Source organism: Lygodium microphyllum, unplaced genomic scaffold, assembly GCF_053477565.2.
Source record: "Lygodium microphyllum isolate KBCC unplaced genomic scaffold, Lygodium_microphyllum_v1.1.10 scaffold_84, whole genome shotgun sequence".
Classification (NCBI taxonomy): Eukaryota; Viridiplantae; Streptophyta; class Polypodiopsida; order Schizaeales; family Lygodiaceae; genus Lygodium; species Lygodium microphyllum.
The window spans coordinates 230,045-249,492 of record NW_028229567.1 but is presented as its reverse complement, the minus strand read 5'-3'; the positions used below and the strand labels follow the sequence as shown (position 1 = coordinate 249,492).

The 19,448-nt window shown below is 43.7% G+C and overlaps 1 protein-coding gene across 1 annotated transcript in view; it reads right to left on the bottom strand.

Annotated features, from left to right (window-relative positions):
• LOC148008684 (uncharacterized) overlaps positions 1 to 19,448 on the bottom strand; it is a 48,511-nt gene that overhangs the window by 13,283 nt on the left and 15,780 nt on the right. The window contains exon 2 of the mRNA XM_087674077.1: positions 18,366 to 18,443. Coding sequence (XP_087530203.1) covers positions 18,366 to 18,443 — 78 coding nt within the window. The remainder of the gene's footprint in view (positions 1 to 18,365; positions 18,444 to 19,448) is intronic.

Here is a 19,448-nt window from a genome sequence, read left to right as displayed (position 1 = left end):
CCTAACCTCAATAGGGGCATAAACATTGAGGACTCCAAGGCACAAGTCCTCAATATCCAATCTGATCCATAGGATCCTCCTTGCCACAATCGTCTCATGGTCACGTACACAAGCGGTGAGGCTCGAGCCAATAGAGGTGCATACGCTGCCACTCTTGCCGTGGGCATCGATGGAGTACTCCCAATAGGTGTGTGAATTGCCCATCTGCCCTACCCGATGGGCCTGGGTGGGGGTGAGCTAGTGCTCTTGCAGAAGTAAGATGTCAATCCATCCGGCAAGGGCAGGCTGCAACTCCTGCCGAACAATCAACTTCCTGGAACTGCATGCCCCACTGTAGTGAAGGCTATTCACATTCCAGGATGCTAGATGTAGCCTGTGACACCTCCGTGGATAGTGGATATGGAGGTCTGAGATCTTGCCGGGTGGGATGTGCTAGAAGGGGCTGCGGGGTGCTCTGTCAGGGCTCCATCGCTCGCCCTCCTGCTCTCTGTTGCCATGGCTATGTCTGAGGGGCTGACTAAGGCTCCCCCTACTGTCTCCCTCTCTGTCGTTGTTGGACCTGTGTAAAGCCGTCAGCGTCCTCCTGCGAGCCTGTTGGTGGAGTCGCCTTGACTTCGAAGTACGTGCAATCTGCTGCCTGATGCCCAAAGTCATGGCATTGCAGGCACTACCCACGCCGTCCAGTCACAATAACCTGATGCTTGAAGGGGTGTCTGCCTGCCTCAACCTCCAGAAACTTTGGTATGTTCTTTGCATCTTTCACAGCCACCCGTACCTTTGAGACTCCTGTGGGCTGTCACTGCATCCGCGAAGGAGGCAAGAAGAATTGTGCCAAAGAGCCGTCCAAAGTCCTCCACTAACTAACGATACTCTACCGCCACTTCGAGAAATAGTAAAAATCATGTTTTGAATAGTACTCTAGGCTTCTATAAAAGCATTGAAGACCGTTACACCATATAAGGCATGGTATGGCAAGAAGCCTCGTATGGATTACTTTCATGTTTTTGGTTATGTTGCATATACACATGTACCCAAAGAGTTTCGTGGAAAGCTCGAGAACAAGGCAATAAAATGCATTTTTGTTGAGTAAAGCATTTTTTTGCATAGGAGTCTTTGCGACAAAAGTTTGAGTTTTTTTCCTTTGGAGGCTGCAGTGAACAAGTTATGCGTAGAGAAAGAGCAAAGTTGCTATTTCTGTTGAGAAACGCTTCACCTGCAATTTGCGTTTTTGCATTTCTGTGTTTTCCGTTTAGGGTTTGCAGCCCCGAAAAGGGGCACCACCCTAGATTGATTATGCCTATTTATAGGCCAATCTCTCATTCATTCCTCAAGGCTGATCCTTCAATCCGTCACTCCCACTCTCTCTTCGTCAGTCTTGTGACACACTCTCTCTCCTCTCCTACCACCATCTCCACACTCTCCTGGCTCTAGCCTTCATCTCCAGTTAGCTACGTTTATGGTCGTAGTGTGCTCCTCTTCAGCTGGCATCCATTCTCCATTATTAGTGGCAGCATCTTCTATGCTCCTACACCTTGCGTCTGGAGTCCACACTCTCTTGGCGTCAGCATCCACCCTATCTGGCATCATCCTCCACCCTTCTAGCAGCTCCATCTTCTTGCGTTTGGCTACCAAGGAGATTCCTCACCATCTGGCATCTCTCTCTAGCAAGCGTCACCTTCATCAAAGGCAGTTGCACCTTGCGTTTGGTTCCTGGCTGCTTCCCACCCTTCTAACATCACTCCAGCAGCTAGCGTCACCTCATCAGGCTTGCGTTTGCAGACGGAGGCTTTATCAGTTGTTTCCCTGTTCGTAGCTACCACTCTTCATCCCTGCGTTTCTAGATTCAGAGGCTCCTCACCCTTCGATAGCAATCTCACAGTTCTAGGCGACACCTCCTCATCCTGCATTTGCAGACTCAGAGGCTTCTTCAGCAGTCTTCCTACACTCCAGGGCTTCCTTTGTGCTACGGCACCCTTGTATCAAATTCATTTAATCAACATGATTCATCTTTCATCATCTTCTGTGTTTCTTTTCTCTCTCAGTGTTTGCCATACACACATTGTGTTTTTTCTCGCAAACCCTACTGTCTCACTGGTCACTTAGTCATTTTGACAATTTCCTGCAAGTCCTTACTATTCATGAAGTGTTGAGAAACCCTTCACCTGCAGTTTGCGTTTTTTGCGTTTCTGCGTTTCGTGTTAGGGTTTGCAGCCCCAAAAAGGGGCGCCATCCTAGACTGACTATACCTATTTATAGGCCACTCTCTCATTCATTCACCATGGTTGATTCATTCAGTCCGTCACCTCTTCTCTCCAACCTCTCCACTACCCTCACACCCCTTCAGGAGGACATTGTGGTTCGTGGTTCGTGGCTGTCTTCATCATCTTCCTTGTGCTACGGCACCCTTGTTCCCTTGTATCACATTCACTCCATGATTCAGATCTTCATCATTCCATTCATCAGAGTTTCTTCTCTCTTCTCTTCTCTTCTCCATGTTTGCCGAGTTCACTCCGTGTTCCTCCCTGCCAACCCTACTGTCTCGCTGGTACGTCATCTTTTGACATGTATCAGAGCTGGATCTGCTCACCTAGCAGCGAAGATCCTCCACTCCAGTGAAGGCAAAAACTGGTGGGGGGGGGGGGGTTCGGCATCCACTTCTCTTCTTCTTTCATTGCATCAAAATCTCGTTTTTGTAGATTTCAGGTGTTTCAACTTGCTGCCCACACCCCATTCGCGGAGGACATCTCAACCGAAGCTGTCCATTGCTGTCTCCATCAATTGGCGCTTGATTTCCAGCCCTCTTCACGCAGTTTGGAGCTGATTTCAGTCAGGCGACTGCTGTTCCTATGCAGACCTGCTGCCGTACAGCATGCCACGTCATTACAGTCCTGCTGCCTACGTTTTTAGTCTTTCTCTCTCTTGCAGGCTATTCTACCTGCGTTTTTAGTCTTTCTCTCACCTGCTGCCTACGTTTTTAGTATTTCTCTCTCCTACAAGCTATCCTGCCTGCGTTTTTAGTCTTTCTTTGTCCTGCAAGCTATCATGCCTGCTTTTTTAGTCTTTCTCTCTCCTCACCCGCGTTTTTCTAATGGTTGCAATCTCTTACTGTTGTTTGCATCCTCCTCCCATTGACAGCTCACTTCCAGCCCTTCCACTACCCTCCCACCCCTTGAGACGGACATTGCCGTTTGTGCTTCACACTGTCCTCACACCCCTTAAGGCGGACATTGGGTTCGTGGTTCATAGTGGCTGACCTCTTCCTGCTTTAGCAAGGCACACTGATACCCATGGCTTCTTTACCAACAGATGACCCGACTATTGGGTGCTCCTATTGTGGTATCATCAAACACACCACTGATGCTTGCTGACTTCGACCCTTGCTCCCCACCCCCCCGAAGTATATGTGTCTTCCACTAGGCACTCCTTGTGCCACCTCTCCTTTCTGGGCCACAGAGATCGTTCTACATCGGCTATCAAAGTACTATGCTCAAGGCACTAAGATGCACCCGGTGTGCACTAAGTCCTTTCGAGCACATGGAGGATCGATTGGCGCTATGACCTCCTGGAGATTGTCGCAATGTCAGCGGCAGTCTTCTCCCACTTATTTTCAGGTACAGTGGCTTCCACGACCTATGGATCTGCAGTCTGCTCCATCGAGAGACAGTGATTGTTTGATATTGTCTCCTCGTCAGTCTGCTTCTTCCAGAGACAGTGGTTGCTTGACTCCTTCCTCTTCTTTGGCTACCCAGTCTGCTCCACTGAGAGACAGTGACTGTTGCCCACCTCTTGCTCATTTAGAGCCCCACCCTTCCCCACCCTTGACTACTCGAGTTCGAGAGGCTACCTCTGGAAGCTCTTCGACACCCTAGATACCTTCTTCAGCAGGACTGGAGGCACTTCCTTCGTCATCAGACATTTCGAAGTCCGTGATCCATGAGCTTTTGGATTCCCTATCTTCTTCAGAGTGGGATGTTATTTCTTTGCCCTCAAAGGGGGTATCTACTTCTTCTTCGACTTCAGCAGAGGCCCCTCCACCTCCCACCTCAAAGGGGGAACCTACTCCACATGAAGTTCTTCACCCATCCTCTACTTTCTTGGGGTGGCTGTCTTCGACCACTCATCTTTTCTACTGATACCAAGGATCTTCAGGTACCACCTAGATTGGGATCTCAGAGATTCAGCCGCAACTTGGTGACGAGGCCTTCGTATTCCTTCCAGCATGGATGCACGGAGCTAGTGGCTTCTCTCCCGAGGTTGTGTTTCGGGTTCTCCAGTTCACTCTGTCTACTGGTCTTTACTGCAGGTTTCCTTTCAGGTGGAAATCTTGGATCTTCGGGATCCTCTACGTCTTCTTCCTCCTCTTCTTCTTGCCTTCGTCCCTTGGTCAGTATGGAGCCACTCCCGAGATTGAGTACGGGCATATCCTTATGGTTCTTGGCACCACACAAAGTTCGACATTCCTCCTATGCATTGCACGTTTTCATCATCTTTGTACTAGGGTGCTTGGGCAAGTGAACAATTTTCCCACGAGGGACACTGTCCGAGTGGCACCTGCTGCATGAGCATTCTTCAGCATGTAGCATTGCATCTCCACCTCACTCTTCTTTTGTTCCCCTTTTTGGGCTTGAGAGGGGGTGTTGAGAAACCCTTCACCCTTCACCTGCAGTTTGCGTTTTTTGTGTTTCTGCTTTTTGTGTTTAGGGTTTGCAGCCCCAAAAAGGGGCGCCATCCTAGACTGACTATGCCTATTTATAGGCTACTCTCTCATTCATTCACCACAATTGATTCATTCAGTCCATCACCTCTTCTCTCCAGTCTCTCCACTACCCTCACACCCCTTCAGGAGGACATTGCGATTCATGGTTCATGGCTGTCTTCATCATCTTCCTTGTGCTACAGCACCCTTGTTCCCTTGTATCACATTCACTCCATGATTCAGATCTTCATCATTCCATTCATCAGAGTTTCTTCTCTCTTCTCTTCTCTTCTCCATGTTTGCCGAGTTCACTTTGTGTTCCTCCCCACCAACCGTACTGTCTCACTAGTACGTCATCTTTTGACATGAAGGAGGAAAGGCTATGTTTTCATCCTTTTGCCTTTGATAGGTGAAATTCTTTGAGGACAAGAGGAGGAAGCCCTAGTAGGCACCAACACCATGCACGGAGTCTAATTGGCTGCCCTTGTTTTTGTGTAAGTCATTCCATTTACAATGTCAACCAAAATTGATGCAGAATTTCAAGCTATTATGGACCATAAAGTCCCCATGTTGCCAACTCGTCCTTCAAATCAAATGTATGATGGAAAGAATTACCGCATGTGGCACATAATGATGATTGCTATCTTGAAGTCTTATGATTTGGCAAAGCTTGTGATTGAGGTTATAAACCATCCTATAGCTCATGATGTCTCCAAGCTTTCTGTAGTTGAGAAAGCCGAGTTGATGAAGGTACAGGCACATTGGGACAAATTAAATGCCTGCATCCGCTCTTTCCTTTTTCTCTCTTGTATTCTAACCATCATTACTCACATCGAGTGCTAGACAGTGGCTCGCGAGATATGGTTGGAGCTTGATCAAATTTACAATCGGATGACCGTCATGAAGTGGGTGTCTTTGGAGGTTTAGATGAAGACTTTGAGTCCTAACAAGGCTTCTTCTATGCAATAGCAAGATTGGGATGAGCCACGAGCTAGTGTATTGTGTATTCATGGAAAGCAATATAAGGATGCTATTCCCAACAAGGCTTCACAATGGGCTAAGGAGCCCTTGGAGCTTGTTTTGAGGGACTTATGTGAACCCATGAGGATGGAGTTCCTTAAGGAGAGTTTGTACTTTATGCTAATTGTTGATGATTTCAGCACGATGATTAGGAATATTGCTTTACCTTGAAGTTTGAAGCATTCTCACATTTTAAGGATTGGTTGATCTTTGAAGAAAACAAATCTAGTAGAAAACTCAAGACTCTGCGTTCCAACAAGGGAGAGGAGTTTCTCTCCCATGAGCTAAATCATTTTTGTGCATATTGTGGCATTCACCAGGTGTTTGTCAACACAAATATCCCTCAAGAGAATGGCATATTGAAGCGGAAAAATCGCAGTGTGATCAAGATGGGGTACCCTATAATGGAGCATTGGCAGATACCTCAGTGTCTTTGGGCCGAAGCAATGGCCACTACTGCCCATATTCTTAATCTATTTCATATTGTATAAACCCTTTTTAGGCTTATTTTGGATAGAAGCGAGATGTCTCTAATTTCAAGGTGTTCAAGTGTGATACCTACATTCACATCTTGAAAAGGAAGAGAGAAGTTTGAGCTAGCTTCCAAGAGACACATGTTCGTACACCAGTTGTGATGCTTGGTTTGCGGAGTTTCTAGCTACATAGAGGGGTGTTGAGCATCCCGTTCTTCGAGATCCACGTGACAATTGGGCACCAGCTCCACTACCTTCAAAGCCCTTGCCTATTGAGACTCCACCCTCAGTGGAGGGGGAGCTTGCTTCACCAACAGATTCCCACATTGAGTCGATCTCAGTGGATATTCGAGAGACTTCAATAGATGGAGAGCGGAAAGGAGAGTGTTAGCCTCCTCCTCCTTGGGCTCCAAACACACTCCGTGATTCAGGGATTAAGGGAGCCCCCTAACAAGTGATAGCCGCAAGACGGTCCGCAGTAGTCTCGAAGAAACCAAGCGAGCTTGTTTGTACTTGTCATAAGGACATGTATTTTAGAAACCTCATTTAACATGTGGATTAATTTTTAATCACATGGTTAAGTAAATATTGCATATGTAAGGCATAACTAGGGTTAGAGTAAATTTACGAGCCTAGGATCCGAGGAAATCACAAGATGTCAAAGGCAAAGGTTGTTATAAGTTATGCTGCATAGGTATTTCGTGGTATCTCATGCCAGTTATTAGTCTAGAATATTCATTTGGCCATAAATGTCAGTTGGTGACACTAGAGAAGCGGTGTTTAATGGTACCTAATGCCAATCTAATAGAGAGAGATGGTGCAGAGACACTCATGAATGGAAGTTGCCTAGCTAGCTTAATTATTAACCAATCAGATTATTTTCAGGGCACCAAAATAATTATTAGATTAATTTTCAGTATTTAAAGACTGAAAATTAATATTTAATTATGCATAATGTTGGAAAAACCATTTGCGAAGGCTGCCACTTGTCAAAAATGCCATGCAAGACTGAAAAATGTCTTTAGAGGCTAGAGAGAGGCATTTAAGTGTATTTAGCCTCCTGTAAGAGAGAGGAAGGAGATGTTGTTGGTCTGATTTGCAGCCATTGAAGGACCTTCTGAGGCAGCTAGGGGTAGGAGAAGACCAATCAACAGCCAGGTGACGGCATCTATAGGCTGTTGAGACATGGCAAGAGCAGTAAATGACTGATTTTCTTTAGTTCTTGGCAAAGAAAGTCTGAATTTTCTCTCTCCTCAGCATTCTCTCTCATCTCCTAGCCTTTCCACACTCTTGCTTTGAAGATTATAGCAATGAGATCACTAGAGACCAAGAAGTTTCAAATTTCTCTACTATAAACCCTAATCTGCAACAATAGAAATTAGAGTCTAGCAGTAGCCTCAGAAAGCGTGCTACAAATTGGAAGCTTCAAGACTTGGATTCAACAAGGCTGAAGCTGTTTTCAGTCAAATTCAAGTGGAGAGACCAGCAAATCAATGAATTTGGGGCACTTTCTATCTCTATCGAAACGAGTGAAGGTCAATTGACTGCCCGAATCAAGGGGCAAATCTAATTGAAGACTTGCTGGTTATTTTGGATAGCAAGGGGAGTTGGAATACTGAAAGGGACTAGGAGAATCCCATTGTACATCAACTTCTTCTTCAATTAAGTTAAAGAAATACCAAAAGGGACGTTGATATTGGGGCCAACAAGATGTCCATTGTCCAAGATTGTAAGTTAATTTTTATTTCTCAATTTTATAATAAATGCTACTAGTGTAACTAAGTTGTAATCAAGGAATTACCACCCATCGACCCAAAGGAAGGCTAGTTTCATGGTTCAATTGCTAGGATACTACTCAATCCTTTGATTTCCTGGGCCCGAGACACTTGATTGCAAGCCAAAGCTTTATGCTAGTGTTGATTTCTACTCTCAGCTAAGAAATTAAAGCAATATATCTTCATATAGTGAGATGGACTCAAACAGTAATGATGCCTCTCAGTATGAACATTCACATGGGAATGAAGAAAATGCAATGCCTAACCTTGGACAAGGCTTAGATCATGGACAGCAAGCTAAAAATGTTGTTGTTAGGCAAGATGCACAACCTTCAGGGCATAAAGAGGCTGATAACCAACAAAGTGAAGAGGAATTTGATGACTAGTTCAAGAATCGGATGAGGTCAACAGCAACTCTCTTTGCTGAATTGGCAAAGGATCTTCAATTTACCCAATTTCTGAATGCTTCGCAAAAGGACAGCAAAGATAAGAAGAAAAAGGCATCTTCTACACCTTCAAGACAGCAAGATGCATCGAAGATAATGCCAAACTCTTCATTTGAAACTCCCAAAGATACTAATGAAACAAGACACTTGGTATCTACGAGGCAAGGAATGCAAATGTAAGGCTATCACGTAAGTGCTGATCCAATGGATTTTGGATAACTGGGTATGCATGCTATGATGGGGCAGCAAAGATATTTTGGTGAAAGCACGATTTTTCATGCTATGGTTGGACAAGGACTGCATACGGGAATGTATGGCACAAATCCCTATATTATGCAACAACCAATGCATGGTGTGTAAGGCCCAATGTATTAGAGTATGGCTGGAAATATGCAAAACCCATGTATGGCAGCATTGGCTTGATACATGGGGCACAAAGTAGTATGTTTTGTACTGGATCTGCACCCCCGAATGCTTATGGGACTGAAGGAATGAATGCTAGTAGTGTAAATGCTCCGTTTGGTGTTGGTTTTGATGTAAATTCAGCAAATATACCCTTTTTGCAGTGGCCAGTGTATGACAACTTGACACCCAAAGGGGCAGCAAAAGACTATGATGAGGATAGAAAAGTAGTGAAGTTTGAGTCCTTTAGTGGTGCACAAGATAGGTTGAAAGCTTTGACTTTCATTCAGTAGTTTGATGCAGCCTATTCAAGGGGAACTTCACCGAGTCCTTGAAGATTCGAAAGGCAATCACTTTCTTAAAAGGGAATGCATTACAATGGTGGTTCACTCTTTTAAGGCAAGGTAGAGCACCGTCAACGTGGGTACAATTGAAGTAAATGTTTGCATTGAATTGGTTGGCAAGTACCTTTGAGGTCGACATCATGATAGCTTGGAATAAGTTGAATGCCAAGGAATGTAAGAATTTGGAGCAATATAATAAGAAGTTCTAGAATGCATTGCTGACTATTATCTCTTATTGCCCCGTACCCCTTCATGAGCAAGTGGAAAAATATGTTTGTGGACTGTCCAAAGGAATCACGGATTTTTGCATTAAATCCACTATGTCTAGCATGTCTCAATCCATAGAGACTGCTACTACAGCCGATGCTTTGCAGCGTGGGAAGGATTCGGACTTCCTAGAGAGTGGGAAAAAGCCAAATAGAAAGTTATTTAAGGCTGAGAAAAGGAGCAAAACCGAAAATCAGCCTGAAAAGAGGCCAAAACAACAAAGAAGCAAGCTAGAAAATCAAAAAATCATGAAGATCCTAAAGGGAAGAAAACCAAAACATCAGTGGGATTGGCACCGATGTTGTTAGTAATCAGCCCAATGATGATATTACTAAGTTGTGTAGAGCATGGGGCAAAATTAGGAATCATCATGCATCGATTCTTTTTATAATGGTACACGAGCCAACTTCATCGATTTTTTATAATGGTACACGAGCCAACTTCATCTCTGTTGACATGGCAACTCGTCTAGGTATCAGAGAGGATGAGATGGATCCATGGGGGAAGTTGGAATGACATGTAAAGGCCATACACAGCCCATCACACCGCTCTTTGGAAAGCTTCCATTGCATGTACAAGGATGTGCACAACAAAGAGTTCTTCATCGCTCCACTTGAGGGTTGTGATGTATTGCCTGGTACGCCATGGTATCATCGTATGCATGCAATACTTGATTCTCGGGCAAAAAAGATCACTATTCAACATAAGGGAAAGGTACTCACACTTGATGTAAAGTTAAAAGGTGAACCTATTCTTGTTGTATCTACAGGTGTCATTTCTAAAGTAATGAAAAATCATCTTTTAGCATACTTGGTTTTTAGTAAGGATAAAGGTGATAGTGAGAATGTTGGAAACATGTCTAAGTTAGAGGAGTGCATGTCATTTCTGAAAATGTATACTGATTGCTTCTCTCAATCATTTCTAGGGCGGCTACCACCTGAAAGGCCAAAAGATCATGGCATACATCTTATCCTTGGAAGTAGCCCACCTAATAAGCCACCCTACAGAGTCAGTGCAGCCCAACAAGAGGAGATTATGAGTCAAGTGAATGAGCTGTTAGAAAAGTGCTAATTCAGCCCAGCTCGTCTTCTTTTTATTCTCCAGTGCCTTTGGTGCAAAAAAAAGATGGTTCATGGCGTATGTGCATTGATTATCGTGCTCTGAACAAAATCACAATACAGAATCGCTTTCCAATTCCTTGGATCAATGATGTTATGGATAGCTTACAAGGGGCAACCATATTCAGCCATATAGATTTAAAAAGTGGATATCATCAGATATGCATTAGACCGGAAGATGTACCAAAGACAGCTTTCAAGACATCTTTTGAATTGTATTAGTTTCTTGTTATGCCTTTTGGACTTACAAATGCTCTTGCCACTTTTAATCGATGACAGATCACATTTTTAGACCACATAGAGAATTTATGAACACTTTCTTTTGATGACATGATTGTCTATTCAAAGAACGAGACGTAGCATAGAAGACACTTGGACATTGTGTTCAATGAACTGTGTGAGCATAGATTGGTTATCAATGACAAGAAAAGTGAATATTTCTTATATAAAATACACTTTTTGGGGCACATTGTATCGGCTAATTGTATTCATATGGACCCTGCAAAGGTTGAGGCAATACGATCATGGCTACCTTTGAGAAATGTGCATGAGATCTGTAGCTTCTTGGGTTTATGTTCTTACTACAAGAAGTATGTATATGGGTTTGCTGAAATTGCATCTCCATTGCATGCTTTGCAAAAGAAGGATGTGCCATTTAGATGGATAGTAGTGGAAGTTTCAACATTTGAAAAGCTGAAGGAAAATATGATTTCAAATCTTGTGCTTGTGTTGCCCGATCTAAGAAAGTCATTCGTAGTTCAATGTGATGCATGCAGTAACAGCATTGGGACTATTCTTATGCAGGACGGCCAAGTTGTAGCTTATGATAGCCAAATTCTCCATGGTGCAGAAAAGAATTTGCAGGTCCATGAGAAAGAGCTATTGGTTGTAATTCATGCACTATCTACGTGGAAACAGACCATCAAACTTTGAGGTACTTTTTGGTGTAGACAAAGTTGTCAAAGAAGCATATGAGATAGGCAAATTTTCTCTCTATGTTTCACTTTCAGATTATATATATTGATGGTAAAAAGAATGTTGTGGTTGATACACTGTCACGTAAGCCACAAATTTCAGCCGTCATCATGGTTTACCACACTGAGTTGGATACCATGAAAGAGCAATATATTAATGATTCGGACTTTGCTAATGTTTATGATCAGCTTTGCAATGGCCAAAGGCATGAACACTTTGTGCTAAGAGATGGATTTCTGATGATGCATGGACGATTGTGTATCACAAAGCAATTAAGAGCCAAAGTTATCACTAAAAGTCATGCTCCTCCATATGCAGGATACAGTGGTATTGATGCCACGATCAAGACAGTGGAGCATTTTTTTATTGGCCAGCTTTGAGGCATGATATAGAATAGTAGGCCTTTTCATAACTAGGATCCATTTATAGAGACTCCTCACCTTTGAGACATAGTCTCATATTCTTTCATCTTCTTATTATTGTCCATTAACTAGATGATGAGATTATTACTATAATTGGCCTTTATAAAGTGTTTGATAAAGAGACCTTTGAGCAGCATGAACAAGGCTTTCTTGCTGGTATCAGTCCCAACAAACTAGGTTTTTCTTTTTTCTCCTAGACATAATCCAAACGCTTGTGTTTACTTAGCATTACCTGTAAGGCTGTTCACTTTGCAAACTTCCTCAAACTATTCAATGAAGCTATAAGGGTCATTCTCAGCCTAATATTTGTCCAATTGCTTGGCCACTAGTAGGATTCTGGCTTGATTATTATTTCTAGGTGTGTTTCCTATTCTAGTTCATATGTCAAAAGGTAAAGCATGACAGGCAAAAGATGTGGAGTTTGTTGCAGCCCTTACGTATTTCAGATAGACCTTGGTAGAGCATTGCAATGGACTTTATTTTTTTAGCTTCCCAAGACACCTACAAGGAATGATGGGATATGGACTATCATTTGCAGGTTTAGCAAACAAGCCCATTTTATTCTAGTAAGAATGAAAATAAAGGTTGATCATATGGCACAACTGTTTTTTCAGCACATCTTTAAGTATCATGGTATGTCAGTCGATCATTAGTCATCGAGACCATCGGATAACCAGTTTATTTTGAAAGGGGTTGTTTGAGAATATGGATACCACGCTGAAATCCTCATCATGCTTCCTTCAGATGGTTAGTCCAAAGAAGCAAATGCCACAGTGTTAGATCTTTTGAGGTGTTATGTTTCAGACCATAAGACATAGTGGAAGTAGTATTTGCCCTTGGTTGAGTTTGCTTATAACAACACAATGCATAGTTCCACGGGCAAAGCTCCATTTGAGGTAGTCGAGGATGGCAAGAAGATACCACCTATTTTGTAAACTAAGAATAAGATCTTTGAGTCTCATCGTTATGTGGAAAACTTGGATGTAGCCTATGCAAAGATAAAATATGCACTTCGGAGATCGCAAGAAAAGCAAAAGAGGGCAGCTCATCGCCACAGACATGCTTTGCACTTTGAAGAGGGTGATTATGTATTGCTACGTTTTGAAAAGGCAAGGCTGAAAAAGATGAAAGGAAAAGAAAGATTGTATCCAAAATTAAGTATGAGATATTATGGGCCCTTCCAAGTGTTGGAGAATATCAGCGATGTGGTATATCGCCTGAAATTACCTCCACATTGGCGGATACACAATGCCTTTCATATCAGCTTTTTTTTTTTCTTTTCATGGTGATCTGTCAGAGGATATGTTTGCTGAAATTTAGCCTAAGGTTGAGAAGTTGGATGAGATTTTGGTACCCGAGAAAATTTTGATACATAAGGAAAGAAAGGTCAAAGGTAAAGTTTCCAGCAGATACTTGGTGAAATTTCAGAATTATTCACCAATGGATGCCAAATGGATGGAAAAGGATGACTTGGCAGACCATCCTCAACTGTCGCAACTTTACCTAGAGGCCTTTCAGTTAAACCCGACTATAGTTCTGGTTCTGTCAAGTTCAACAGAGCAAGGGTCCAAAGTATTGCTTGATGTTGCTCAAGGGGAAGGTAGCACTTCCACTCCTCCAATTATGGGCAGCTCTTGTATGTAGTGGATCTCGGATGTATTCAGCGTGCATCAAAGGTACTATGCTAAAAATATAATCACCTCATCAATGTTACTAGCTGCTCACACAGATCCCGAGTATATGTAATGTGATTTGTCATAGAATCATCTTCATTCATGTGAACATTGGCCAAATCTATATGCAAGAACCAAATGTGAGGTATAATGGCTCTTTTCACTGATAGAGCTATCAAAGATAAAGCTTGTGCATCTCTAGAATCCCATCTCTTCTAGTCAAATGTAACAACAACTGGGACAGCAACATCGTGTCCACCTCTCCCTTGCGCAAGAAGAGGTGTGCTGGGCACAATTGTTGCAGGTCGAACTTCATCACCTATGACAATCTCATAAATTATTGGCCACAAGAAGGTTCTGAATCATGAAACTCCAAAGGGAGTAATTCGTACCATCCAATTTGTCCTCACTTGTGAGGATGCCAAGAGCATCATTGTTACCACCTGCCATAGCTGAATTAAACTTGAATGGAAGTTGTAACCAAAACTTCCGGCACAAAACAGACGTAAATGATCAAAATCCTCTTCAGGATCCCAATGCAAACAAGAGTACTTGCTGTACCAAACTATCAACAGCTGAATCATCATTGTGTAGCCAAACAATGGCTGTCAATACCTTGATTTTCATGCCCAAACTGATCAAAACAGCAATTTAATGTTGTACCACCTCCTATAGTACGCCTTTAAAGGCACGACAGCAAAAAACCCCAATTTTTTTGTATAGATTTTGAGGAATTGCAGAAATTCAGAATTACTTACAACCCCCAATGACCAATGTCACAAATGAATCCTGAGATTTTACCGCCAATGGGAGCTGATATTAACAAAAGCCCTAATTATCTAATGGAAATTTCAAGAAACTTCAGAAAATTGGCGAGTCTATTGAAAACCCCCACATTTTTTGGCACCGGGTGTGAGAAAGTAAAATTTCCTTTGAAATTCAGGATGAGGCGGGTAAGATGGATGAGAAATTTTGCACAAATTTCCAAAACAACATTAATTCTAAAATTAGCAAACAGGATATTATTGATCTTAGCTTTTGAGGGGCATCCACTTTTGTATTGAGTCATCGAAGGTAAGGCTAAGGTGATGAAGATCAAGTGTAAATCGAGGTTCAATAGTTTGAATAGAAAGTTCTTGTCTTACTACTATATTATTTTGGTTATAGGTTCCTGAACGTCCAGAGCGCTTCCAAACCTACCCCGTTTTCCAAACCTTCATTTTTTAAATTAAAACCCCCTCCCCTCCCCCCTCTCTCACGTGTAATCTCTCCTTTTCTCTTCCCCCTCCCCTTTTTAATTAAAGCCCCCCCCCCCTTTCTCTCTCATTGTAGGGCCTAGGCTCTCTCTCTCTCTCTCTCTCTCTCTCTCTCTCTCTCTCTCTCTCTCTCTCTCTCTCTAACCCATGCCGAATGATGGTCGCCCACGCCACCTTGACCAGGAATCCTTGGAACTGTCTAACTCGGACCAAAGGAAATTCCGCACTAGGCGGTGAAGCTGAACTACACAGGATGAGGAGAAGCACCAACACGAGGCGATGTACCAAGCCGTCGTTAAGAGGACCTGGTTAACCACTAGGGCTCGGCCTGCTAGGGAGAGGCAAACCGTACTCCAAAGGTCAGCTTCCTCCGGACAGGGTCAAGGACTAGAAGAAACTATTGGGCGGGAGTGATGTCGAGTCCCACCTAGAACCCTAGGTAACAGACGCGGTCTGCTCACCCATCTAAATCCCAAGTGGACGCTCCACTCCGTATACTAGAGTTCGGGTTTGTAAGGAATCCAACTGACTTTCGCTAGTTGATTTTTGTTCCCGCTGCAATACAGAAGACCTCAAGAGCCAGTCTCACCCTCTCCAGCATCAACTCATCATCCTCTATGTAGAGTGTTGTGTCATCTGCATACTCTGAGTCTAACAACTCCGTCTCCTCTCTCACTAGAAGTCCAAGGCCGCGTAACCCGCTCACATGTGACTTGAGAAAGTGAGACATCGCCTCTGCAAAGAGTAGGAACAGGTACGGGGCCAAGGGAACAGCCCTGTCGGACCGATCTCTCCAGTCGAAACTCCTCCCCTCACCTACCTCCTATGAGAATCCTGTTGGTAGCCGATCTGTAAAGTGCGAAGACCCCTCAGATCCATGCCTGGGGAAAGCCCAACCTCACCATGGTGCCCTCTAGGAAATCCCAATCCACCCTATCATACGCTTTCTCGAAGTCCAGGAGTAGTACGGCCAATCCCTGCCCACTGTGCTGAGCCCACTCAGTCGCCTCAAAGAAGGTGAATACATTGTCTAGGATGCTCCTATCCTAGACAAAGTCTATTTGTGTGTCATGAATGATGTCTGGAAGCACACGGCGGAGTACCAATCATCTTTGCCAGTGCCTTATAGGCTACTCACAATAAGGTGATCGGTCTCCACTGGGAAAGCTCCAACCGGTCTCCCCCTTTTGGGAGAAAACTAATGAGGCCTGCCGAAAGACTCCCTAGCATCTGTCCTAAAGTGAAAATCTCCTGGAAGGCCATCAGTAAGGGGTCCTTCACCACCTCCCAATAAGTAATAAAGAAGGCCTTTCTACCCGTCCTGTGTATGGAAAGCCTCCTCTAGTTTCTTCTCTGTGAAGGGGGCTAGGAGGAAGCGACCCATCTCCTCTGTGACGAGGGAAGGGATGTGACCCCAGACCTGCTGTCTACATCGTTGTCCTCTAGCTGAGGCCATCTCCTGCTGGAAAAGGCACCTATAGTAGTCGGTGGCAATCTCCATCACCTCGTCTGGGCTAGAACGAGTCCTCCTATACTGATCCCGAAGGCTACGTATCTGCTCTCCTAAGCAATGGGGCTAGTGCACCTGGAAAAACTCCCTGCACATCGTGTCCCCCTTCCACGCCTAGAAGGCTGCTGAAGTGCGGAATGAGAACTCTGAGCGCCTGTCCTCTAAGTCAGCAATGGCTATTCGCGCATGCACCTTCTGTACATGGAGGGTAGGATCCCCTGGTGCCTCCTGTAATAATCTTTGCATGGCTGCAAGGTCCCGCTGGAGTGCTCTCTCCTCCCTCTAAGCATCGCATGCTCCTACTGCTAGTAGAAAGGTCTCCCATACCTCCTATTTCTCCCCAATCATGCCCTGATAGTTTTTGCCTCTGCCCTACTGGTCTTCTAAAGCCTCCAGGTTGTTGAAGTCTCCTCCAACAATCCAAGAGTCCACCTCTAGGAGTCCTGTTGCGATTTCCACCCAAAACCTGTTGCGTGCCCTAACCTCAGTAGGGGCATAGACATTGAGGACTCCAAGGCACAAGTCCCCAATATCCAATTTGATCCATAGAACCCTCCCTGCCACTATCGTCTCGTGGTCTCATACATAGGCGGTGAGACTCGGGCCAATAGAGCTGCATACACCTCCACTCCTGCCGTGGGCACCGATGGTGTGCTCCCAGTAAGTGTGTAAATTGCCTGGGAGTACCTTCCCTATCCGTTGGGCCTGGCCATGAGTGAGCTTATGCTCCTATAGGAGTAAAATGTCAATCCGTCCGGCAAGGGTAGGCTGCAGCTCTTGCCGAACAATCAACTTCCTGGAACCTTGTGCCCCGCTATAGTGGAGGCTGTTCACATTCCAAGATGCAAGGTGTAAACTCATAGGGAGACCTATGATTGACCGAACAGACATCTGTTTGATGTGAAAGCTGCTATTGACAAAGAAGAGAAACTATGAGGCATACGTGTACGCTTCGCAGCCGGCTTGGATGATGAACTCCATTCACCCATGGTGGCCCTCGTGCGTGGACCATGGGGGTGATGGATGCACCTAGTGGAACCACCAAGGCATCAATCAACCAGGCTAAGAAGCGAGACTCCGTACACTGGTAGAAACAGGCTGCTTGTGCCAAAGGCCACTCTATCACATCCATCGGCGCTCTCCACTGCGGAGGACTTGAAAGATAATACTCAAATGAGGGACCTCGGCCCCAGCCCAATCTCTACATGTAAAAAAATTAGTGTGAGGATGTAGGGAGTTGACCAATAACACACCATACTCCATGGGACAAGGGTGTATCTGTGTATCTCACCTAGGTCACAAAACCATCAGGGGAAAAATGTAGAAGATGCTTTCAAACATGTTTTTTTTCTTTTTCTCTTTTTTTGGGTGGGGGGTGGTGGGGGGGAGATGTGGAAGAGAGAGATCCAAAAGACCAAAGGCCTACGAAACTATCAAAACAATACAATAGGTGCTCAATGCTAAGACTAAAAATAGAAAATACAACAAAATGAAAAAAAAAATTGCCACCAAAATTGTGTTGGGCTTAATATAGTCTAGGGATCATTCCATTCCCCCTAAAAGGAGTTGTGTTTTATGAGCAAGAGAGTGTGAGATCATTAATCTTTCTAGCCATGCCACCCCACAAAAGCAAATGATTGTGGATGAATTGTTGACGACATAGCAAAGGTCATCATGAAGTCCAACATGGTATGCTAAGAAGCATCGATCCCCTTCCTACAATTGTATCAAATAAAAGGAGCCAATGTTGGTAAATGCTAATAGCCTACTGGTGACTTAACAAAGTACACTATCTTCAAGTGAGCCCATAAAAGAGATTGTTGATTTACATTATTGTGAAGTTTAACACACTCTTCACCTTTAAGAAACGATCATTTATGAAATAACCAAAAATATATCCAAGAAATATTTCTCTAATATGTCTGATTTGATGAAATACACCTCAATCCACTCAAAATTTTCAAAGCCAAAAAGCAAAAAAAATATACCAGTGCAAGTCGTAGGTAGTTCATTCTTATCTTTTCTTCTGAAGCATCATAATCAACTTCAAGAACCTTATAGAAATCCTGTCAAAAAAGACCACCATGAGAGGGAATGGATCAGCATCTAAATTGGTAGATAATAGAACACAAAACATCGAGGATACTTATAGAAATTAATTCACTCCAAATTGTAGCACTTGCCCTTAATGGGCATAAGGACGTATTAAAACTCTACAAGTGCTTTGCATATAGCTACGTACTCAATAAAATTTATTCACTTGTACAAAATACACAATATTATTTTTCAACTTGAGAGTAGAAGACCAAAATATATGTTTGTAGAATAGAGAGCAACTTTTATGAATTCTAAAACTTTAAGACTCTAAGGCTCTAGGTCGATATAATGTTGGCATACTATGGGATCAATCCCCTTTAAATCTTTATACAACCATGCAAACACGTCTCCTTTAGTAGGTCTCGCAGGACCAGTAGTTCTTCTGGAAGATTTAGACCGACCTTCAGGTGACGTTCAATACCGTCAGCATCCACAAACATCAATTTCTTTTCACCTTCCACTTCGCAGATGAATGTCTCACGGACTACTTCTAGCCGACTCTTTCAAGGGAGTGGTCTCTTCTTCTAATGATTCACTAGAACTGATGTCCTCTTTTAATGGAGGCTTAGCTCGTTCTTTGGGAAGCCGAAAGGGTATCATTGCGGTTTCGGGTTTGGGTTGGGGATGAGTTACTTCTTGGCTCGAGGACTCGTCTTTTGAGGATGCATCCAAGAACGTCACATAACAGGAACCTTCTATGTTTTGTTTGAGCTGCCAAACTGGGGGTTGTTGGAAAGGTGAATCGTCATCATCTTCTCTTAGGAAAGGTAACTTTGGGCAACAAGAGCCACTGATAAAGGAAAGCCTATTCTTCTTAATCCATTTCTTATAGAGGCTTTGCTTATGACCTAACTTATTAATCAACCCAAAGGGTACCATAATTATTCTATCAAACAGAAAGGGATCTTCTGCTTCTGAGGCTTCAAGAACTTCAAGAACTTCTTCCTCATCTCTCCCTTCTACGAGTAGGATAG